At 37.7% G+C, this 9,798-nt stretch overlaps 1 protein-coding gene across 1 annotated transcript; it reads right to left on the bottom strand.

Moving 5' to 3' along the window:
• Positions 1-393: 393 nt before the first annotated feature.
• LOC121764200 lies at positions 394-1,630 on the bottom strand. Its single transcript, XM_042160256.1, has 2 exons — positions 1,562-1,630; positions 394-1,317 (listed from the first exon to the last, which is right to left on the bottom strand). Exons 1-2 carry the CDS (start codon positions 1,628-1,630, stop codon positions 394-396), a joined length of 993 nt encoding a protein of 330 aa, XP_042016190.1.
• Between the last annotated feature and the right edge of the window lie 8,168 nt (positions 1,631-9,798).

Here is a 9,798-nt window from a genome sequence, read left to right as displayed (position 1 = left end):
AAACTCTGCCCACCTTGTAGGATTTTTCTTTTTTGGTATGCGAACAATAAGAGTGGCTGCAATACCTCTCGGAATCTGGGAGCCTGAAAAGAAGTCCCGCACCGCATCAACCACATCTTCCTTGATAATCTCCCAACAAACATGAACGAACAAAGCAGAATATCCATCTGGGCCTGCAGCACTTTCAGCATTAATACTAAACACTACTTGCTTAATCTCATCCTCAGAAGGTGTTCTCTCCAGCATTTCCATGTTTACATGAGCAGGAAGGGATTCTAGGATACCAAGGTCCGGCTCCTCAAGAGACCTCGCCAATTAGTAAATTTTTAAAGAAGTTTCCAGCCGAGTCTCTGATATCCTTGTCCTCTGTCAGAATATGATCTCCATCTTCAATCATATGGATTCTAGATTTAATTCTCTTTGCTTTACCCATCCATGGAAAAATTTTGTGTTCCTCTCTCCCTCCGCCACCCATTTAAGTGCTGCCTTCTGCCGCCAATAATCCTCCTCCATTTTAAGCTTCAAGATAAAATTAGCCGTCGACCTATTCATTTCAGAGCGCAAATCTAGAGAAGAGTCATGCTCATACCTTTCCATGGCTTCTTTAGCCTCTACTTCCGCCTTTTTCAGCCCTTCAAAGACATTACCAAAAATTACTCGATTCCAGATTTTCAAACTACTTTTCAGCCGGCTCAGTTTAATCTGCATATTGATCATTCCTCTTGTACCTGTTCCCTCCCTCCAGCATCTATCAACCTCATTAAGGAACAAGTGGTGTCTTACCCACATGTTCTGAAATCGAAAGGAAGGTTTAGCACGTGGCTCCGGAAGTCGGGCCTCCACCAACAGAGGGCAATGATCAGATAAGATCCTGGGAAGGTTTGAAACACGGGTAGACTCAAACATGTTCGCCCATCCCTCACCCAGAAGAACTCTATCTAGCCTCTCAAAAACGTTCCCTCGTGCCCATGTGAACTTGGGTCCATCAGCTCCCACATCTAGGAGTTGGCAGTCGCTGATGGCCTCGGCAAAGTCCAACATTTCTCTCGTTCTCTTCCTCACACCCCCTTGTCTCTCCTCTTCAGATACAAAAGTGTTAAAATCACCTCCAACTAGCCAAGGCAACCCATCCAAACTAGCTGCAATTTCCCAAAGTTTATCCCACATCTCTAATCTGCCTTCCCTAAAGCATTTACCATACACCACAGAAACAAAGAAGGGTACCAGCAACAGGGGTGTCTCAAACCTCGCATGTAGAACCTGCTTAGATTCATCCCACCCATCCACCTCAAAACCCTCCGCTGCAAAAATCCAAATCTGCCCATTACAATTAACACCCTTAAAATGCAAACCAAAGACCCTGCTAAAGAAGTCAGGTTTAGATTTAATTAAAGGTTCAATGATTGCCAACACCGAGACCTTATTGTTCTTCACCAATCTTTTTATCATGCTCTGGGTATTTACGTTAGCTACACCCCGATCATTCCAAATCAGTAAGTTAATTGACATGAAAAACTAAGGCAGATGAGACCCCCTGTTCAATCCTCCACTTCTTTCCTACCCTCTCCTCCACCAGCCCTGCAAGATCCAGACCTGTCCCCCTTTTATCCAGGAGCCGATCCTGCTCCATCTTATTATCATGATCTGGATCTTCCTCTGGGTACCAATCTCATTCGTCTTCATACACATCAGGGTCAAAGTCTCCATTTGGCAACATCTTCCTGTACCGGCCGCGAGAGCTAAATCCTTTCTCAAACTTCCCACCAGAGCTCCCAGAAGGATCGATGGAAACTGAGCTCAGAACCGAGAACATATTCTCAGAGAACCTCGGCGACAACCCACCTTCACCTGAAGCATAGCCAGACCCCCCCCCTCCCCCGTTCTCTACTCCCAGACGAACTTTCCCTCAGTCCCACCGCATCCCCAGCCCCTTTCCCCTGTTTCCCACGCCTCCTCCCTGGTCGGAGAAACTCCCCTCCCCCAAGTTCATGAACCTCCTCTACCAACAACCCCTCATCTTTCCCAGAACCAAACTCCACTCCCTCCCCACCATCCTGTGCCACACTCATTTCCTCGTCCCTTGAGACCAACTCATTAGTCAAGATACCAAAACCTCCTCTCCTCCCTTGCCCCCCATCTCCTCCTGAGGCACCTCCTTACTTTTCTGAAAATTATAGGTCCTTTTTGCCGGTTTTTCCCTCTTACCGTGAGCATAACATACCTCGCTAGAGTGCCCAACATGTTTACAGTCATAACAATATTGCGGAATACGATCCCATTTTACTATCTGCCTGATTTCTCTCCCCTGAAAATCCAAGACAATTTCCTGAGCTGGTGTCTGTGATATGTCTATCTCGATGCACATTCTAGCAAAGGACAATCTGGTCCGAGAAATCGTCGCGTGATCCACCTGCAAAGGCTCTCCAAGTAGACCTCCAATCGCAAATAAAGCCGATTTCTCGAACAAATGAATAGGCAGCCCTATCAAATTGCACCAAACAGCCGCTATAGGCGACTCAAAAAAAGGGGGAAATCCGGCGTCCATTTAAACACTCGCATAGGGTGTCGATCAACAAACCACACCGGCATTCGATTCGGCCCCCCCAACAATATCACATAATCATCTAATAAGCTGAACTGAATCAGCATATGCTTAGCATTTATGTACTTCCATGAGAACTCTCCCTTGAACCTCATTCCTATGAAAGGTTTTTGAATATGCTGTGAAGAGGGGATGGAGTGAGAAAACTTACCCACTATTGCGTGTCCCATTTTCTCTGCAAGGTAGGATGTTTCCTCACTTGAGAAGTGGATTGAAGGAAGCCCCGAGCATTCACCCTGTACCCCCATTTTCCTCATCTTTTCTGGCTCAAAGCTGACCGGCTGTTTCCCCAGGAATTGGGCACATCTGCCAACGAGGACTTATAGGATTTCCCCCCCTGCCATTTGTTACCATCTGCGTTCGGAATTGGCCCTCCGTTGTTCTTGCTCGACTTTTTTTTGTTCCGGTTTTCCCCCATCCTCGGCATCTCCTTTCCCCCTGCACGTCTAAACGTTTCCTTCCCTTTACCACTCCGTAGATTATCTTTGGATAGTGGTGGAAAATCTTCCTCAACCACCTTACTCAAATCATGGTTAATTTCTAGATCATCTTTTCCATTTCCCCCTAATGGGTTCGGTTCAAGCCTTAGGTCATCCCCTCCATTTCCACTCAACTTCACCTCTGCACACCCTTGCTTTCCCATTAATTCCATCTCCTGCAGAGGTTGAGATGAAACTAAATCCAGCACCAGATCAACATCATGTCCCTCCGGTAACCGGACCATCTGCATACTTCCCTTTTCTATCAGGTCACAATGTGAAGCCGAGACCCCCATTTCCCCAGAACACGTTCCATCCTCCTTCAAAATCCCCTCACCACCAGAGCCCATCCCACAAAATCCACCATCCACATCCCCCTTCTCATTCCCAGGAACCTCCATCGAACCCCCAGGCAAGGCCTTACCCTCTGATATGGATCCCAATGCCTTTAATCCAGTTTCCCCTGCTCTCTTTTTTCCCTTAAACCCCTTCATCTCCGATCCCTCAACCCCCTTCAGACTCGCTAGACGTAACGCCCTTCCACGCAGACCTCCCTTTCTCATCTCAGCCATCCTCAGCAGTGGAGATTTCGGCCTAGTTTTGGCTAGGCGAGCGACAGATCGAAGAGATTTCTTTCTTTCCGAGTATGTTTTTTCAGGCGATTTGGCTAGGCGGGCAACAGACTCAACATCTCCTTTCTCACCCAGCATCTCCATCCCTTTCGCCTCAATTTCCATCCCTTTCTCCTCAGTCTCGACCCTCTCATCGCTACCCAGCAACCCCGGTGGATCCCCTACCTGCAACTCCCCCATTCTCACGGCCACAACAAAGGAGAAGCCCTAACCCCCAAATCGAGAAATAGAACAGGAGAAGCCCTAACCCCCAAATCGAGAAATAGAACACGAATCAACGAATGTAGATCACGAAACAGTAGCCAGAAATTGGTGAAACAGTAGCCAGAAACCGATGAAACAGTAGCCAGAAATCAAAGGAACAGTGGACAAAACGCAGAAACCACTCCTGATTTTACTATGTGTAAATCGCACACACTAAGTGTGAAATTGAGAGCCTACCATGGATTATGGATTAGGATTGAAATGGTTAACATGTTTGCCAAGTAAACCCAAATATATAGAGTTATGTTATAAAATAAGCTTATACGATATGACATTTCTATGATGTTGGACTGACCAAAATGATCTTATTTTTATTTCATTTAGTACCTAACACATATTGTATAATGAAAGTTTGTAGGTCATTTGAATTGAAATTGTTTACTTGTCGGGCAAATAAACCAAAATATAAAGAGTTATCTTATAAAATAAACTTATACGATATTACGTTTCTATGCTGTTGTAATGACCAAATGATCCTATTTTTATGTCATTTAGTACCTAACAAAGATTGTATAATGAAAGTTTGTAGGTCATTTGGATTGAAATGGTTTACTTGTTGGCCAAGTAAACCCAAATATAAAGAGTTATGTTATAAAATAAGCTTATACGTTATGACATTTTTATGATGTTGTAATGACCAAAAGATCCTATTTTTTATGTCATTTAGTACCTAACACATATTGTATAATGAAAGTTTGTAGGTCATTTGGATTGAAATGGTTTACTTGTTGGCTAAGGAAACCAAAATGTAAAGAGTTATGTTATAAAATAAACTTATACGATATTATATTTCTATGATGTTGTAATGACCAAAATGATCCTATTTTTATGTCATTTAGTACCTAACAAAGATTGTATAATGAAAGTTTGTAGGTCATTTGGATTGAAATGGATTACTTGTTGGCCAAGTAAACCAAAATGTAAAGAGTTATGTTTCAAAATAAGCTTATACGTTATGACATTTCGATGATGTTCTATTGACCAAAATGATCCTATTTTTATATCATTTAGTATCAAAGAAAGTTTTTATAATGAAAATTTGTAGGTCATTTGGATTGAAATGATTTATTTGTTGGCCAAGTAAACAAAAATATAAAGAGTTATGTTTCAAAATAAACTTATACGTTATTACATTTCTATGATGTTGTAATGACCAAATGATCCTATTTTTTAAGTCATTTAGTACCTAACAAAGATTGCATAATGAAAGGTTGGAGGTTATTTGGATTGAAATGGTTTACTTGTTGGCCAAGTAAACCCAAATATAAAGAGTTATGTTTCAAAATAAGCTTATACGTTATGACATTTCTTTGATGTAGTAATATCCAAAAGATCCTATTTTTTATGTCATTTAGTACCTAACAAAGATTGTATAATGAATGTTTGTAGGTCATTTGGATTCACCACTATACTTTTAGTACTAAATCTGAAGCATATGGTATAGTAATGTTCTACAGTACATATTGTAAAAAAACCTACATAGATAATAATAATAATTTCAGAATAAAAACAATTAGTAATATAACAAAGAATCAATTGTATTCAGTATTTACCAAATCTACATCGTCCCATTTGAAATACGGAATTTGTTCAACCTCAGTTGGTAAATTGTCACAGAATCTATCAAATAGAGTCATGAGGTCGACCCCATAAGGCCGGTCAACAATTGTATACAGCTGAAAGATGAGACAAGTCAAATCTGGATGGAAATAATTGAAAAAGATAGGTACTGAGAATAAAATGATTGTTTCAGTGGGTAAAATGATAAACTTACTAGTTGCACTTGATATAATTATAGTTGCACTTGATAAAATGATGGTTTCAGGGGATAAAATGATAGTTTCAGGGGATAAAATGATACTTTGACTTTATATAATGACATAAATCGTTTAACACACTGAAATCTTTTGTGTATTAGGAGAGAAACTTCCCGATGCTGCTGCTGATGAAGATGATAGACAAGCATATATATAATCATGCTTTATAATGAACGTATACCATGCAATTTATTTTTCAAAATTTATATTATTCTTACGGATGGGTATGTTGTGAAAAAGAGGCGCCTTGATGAAGATAGAGCCATGTATCCTTCCATATTATTCAAATAAGAAGCCCATGCACTGATCACACCAACTTCTATTAGCGTACCTGGCAATAGTGAACAAAATTCTCTTTTTGTTACCGTTATGACATTATCATCATACATTATGGCGTCCCTGTTCAAATATGTGTGTGTGTTAGCATATCTTTTGTATATTTTTCTTCTAAATCAGAACTATAATATAAATCTTACTCATTTGATTCATATGTTGTCATAATCCCCAAAAAGATTTGTGACTCCTTCAAGGTAAACTTGGTTTTGGCCTGGACCATCCTCTCCATTTGTTCAATCTTAGCAGTTGCCTATCAGAGCAAGAATGATATGAAAACTTCACTATATAAGACATATAGTTCACTTCATGTTTGTTAAAAGTGTTGGTGAATGGATGAGATATATCATTGCTTAACACTTAACATGTCTGGATTGTAAACTACTATTTCGGTTGAGGGATTATAATCATCTGTCTCCTGCAAAAAGTGAAATGTGATATAACATAACAATAAAAACTCAAAAAAGTAAATAAATTGTTTCCCAAATCTTCAACGTACTGGTTTATTTCCCAAGTTAATATCAGACAAAATTGATGTGCCTTCATTCACTAATTTGCATTTTTCATCAAGGGCTTCCATCATTTTTTCCATAAGCTGAATCCATTCTGGATCATCTTCTTGATCCTCTTCCATAGCTTGTGTCATGTTTTCAATTTGCATAGACACAGCTCGGTCCCCTTGATCAACCTCCACACCAACCATCTTTAGTGCATTTATAGCTGCAACTTTGAAGCAATTGGTGTCATTGGTATTTGCTGGAGCATCCTTTATATACCTCATCATTTTACTAATAGCATCTGCAGCCTCCCTAATTGAACTTTTAATTTCATCACACGAAGGAACTTTATAACTAATATCTTTAACACTCTTTCCTTTATACTGTTTCTTTCTGGCAAGCATTTCTTCTTCATCATTGATTTGTGACCTCCCACGCTTTGAGGCTGGAAGACATACAAAAAAAGTGGTCAAATTAATGAATACACACTTAATATAGCTCAAAATTATTCACTGAGATACTAAATAATGATAAACTTCTTCGCATAAACCGCTGATTTAGAATCTAAAAACTGCTGAGTTAGGATATGGAACAAGGTATGAAGTAAATTCAAAGAAAATTCATCATGTTGTAATATGTAACTATAAATCTACACTAAAAAACTATAGAATCTAAAAAAAAAGGATAATCGCAGGCAAAATGATAAAATTGAGCAAAAAAAAAGTGAAATAAGTAAAAAACTTCATCCAACCTTTCTTCGATGATCCTTGAGCATTTTCCGACGTCATATTACAGAATTTGGATGGATTTACCTTCGAAACTGAAGAAACTACGGTTTGAATGCGATCGGAGAGTTTGGAAGCGATTCAGAGGGTTTGGAAGCGATTCGAAGGGTTTGAGTGTCAGAGAAATTAAATTTAGCGTCTAGTTCACGTTTTCTATCGACGCGCCAATTTGAAAACGAAATGACAATTTTGCCCTTATATATTTTATAAACAAAAGTATCATTTTATCAATTCAAAGTATCATTCTATTAGTCAGAAATATCATTTTATCGGCTCAGAGTATCATTCTATCCGGCAAAACTATGATTTTGTCAACTCAGAGTATCATTCTATCGGCCAAAGTATCATTTTATCAATTCAGAGTATCATTCTATCAGTCAAAACTATCATTTTATGCAATAAATCTAACATTTATAAACAAAAGTATCATTTTATCAACTCAAAGTATCATTCTATCAGTCAGAAATAACATTTTATCGGATGCAAGTATCATTTTGTCATTTTATCCGGCAAAACTATGATTTTGTCAACTCAGAGTATCATTCTATCGGCAAAAGTATCAGTTTATCAACTCAGAGTATCATTCTATCAGTGAAAACTATCATTTTATGCAATAAATCTAACATTTATAAACAAAAGTATCATTTTATCAACTCAAAGTATCATTCTATCAGTTAGAAATATCATTTTATCGGCTGCAAGTATCATTTTGTCATTTTATAGGTTAGAAATATGATTTTATCTACTGCGAGTAACATTTATCATTTTATAAACTCGGAGTATCATTCTGTTCGGCAAAACTATCATTTTATATAGTAAACCTAACATTTATAAGCCAAAAGTATCATTTTATCAACTTAAAGTATCATTCTATCCGGGAAAACTATCATTTTTTCATTTTTTTGTCATTTTATCAGCTTATATGCCATTTCTTCAGCTTATATATCATTTTATAAGGTTAGATTATCATTTTATCAGATTAAAGTTTCATTTTATAAACAAAAGTATCATTTTATCAATTCAAAATATCATTCTATCAGTCAGAAATATCATTTTATCAGCTCAGAGTATCTTTTGTCATTTTATCCCACAAATTTCAGAGTATCATTCTATCAAAACTATCATTTTATGCAGTAAATCTAACATTTATAAACAAAAGTATCATTTTATCAACTTAAAGTATCATTCTATCAGTCAGAAATATCATTTTATCGGCTGCAAGTATCATTTTGTCATTTTATAGGTTAGAAATATGATTTTATCTACTAAGAGTAACATTTATCATTTTATAAACTAAGATTATCATTCTATCCGGCAAAACTATCATTTTATATAGTAAACCTAACATTTATAAGCCAAAAATATCTATCATTTTATCGGCTGAAATTATCATTTTATCGGCTGAAAGTATTAGTTTATATCAAATGGCTTCAATCTGCCTTCTCATTGAATCTACCACTCATGATGACCCATCTCATGACATTTACCACACCGTCGTTTTGGCTTATTTCTTTTCTTTATTGCACTCTCCCTCTTTGATACCTTGTCACTAGCCGATCCTTTGGTACGAACAACATCTGGAGGATGTACATCAATTACATCAGGTACTGCCATTCCATAAAAATTCTCAACCATCTTTTTCTTTTCAATGACTGAAGGTGTTGCACAATTTCCAATATATGCTCTTCCAAATCATCAAGACCAGCACATAACAAAGACAGATGATCCATACTTCCCTCAGACTTTTGGACTAATCGATAAAAGTTGGAGAATAACTTTTTCTTAACATCCTGCTTTTCATCCAAATCTGCAAGGTAAAAGATAACATTATTACAATAAATACTATCATTTCAATGACTGAAAAATAGAGTTTTTACAAATAAGGTTAAAATTGGAGCTCACGTTCAAATGATAGTTGCTCTTCAAATGGTAGACCATGGGCTGCCTTTAGTAAAGAGCTCTTCAACCACCTTCGACCAAAATATTTCTCAGGAATGAGTTTTGCAGACTTATTCTTCAACAAACAAAATATATGACGACATAACAAACCAATTCTGGAAAACTTCTTACAACTACAGTCGAATGTGTCTTGCTTACTATCATACTTAACATCTCATGTTCAACCTTATTGGTCCTTGACCTTATGCATCTTGATGTTATCCTCAACAGTTATCGAAACAATCTCACATACCATACTTATTTCCTTTTGTACATGTTTGAAAATAGAATCAGTGTAGATTGTAGATGCATGCTTCTCAATAGGCAATTGGGTTCACAAATCAGGAATAGTTGAGTAATCCAAGTAGTTCAATCGTGAATTAGCATTCCTTTGATCTCCCACAGCACAGTTAAAGAAATTGATGAACTGTTCAAGATTTGCACGAGGCTT

Source organism: Salvia splendens, chromosome 14 (assembly GCF_004379255.2).
Source record: "Salvia splendens isolate huo1 chromosome 14, SspV2, whole genome shotgun sequence".
Lineage (NCBI taxonomy): Eukaryota > Viridiplantae > Streptophyta > Magnoliopsida > Lamiales > Lamiaceae > Salvia > Salvia splendens.
This window is presented reverse-complemented; position numbering and strand designations above follow the sequence as displayed.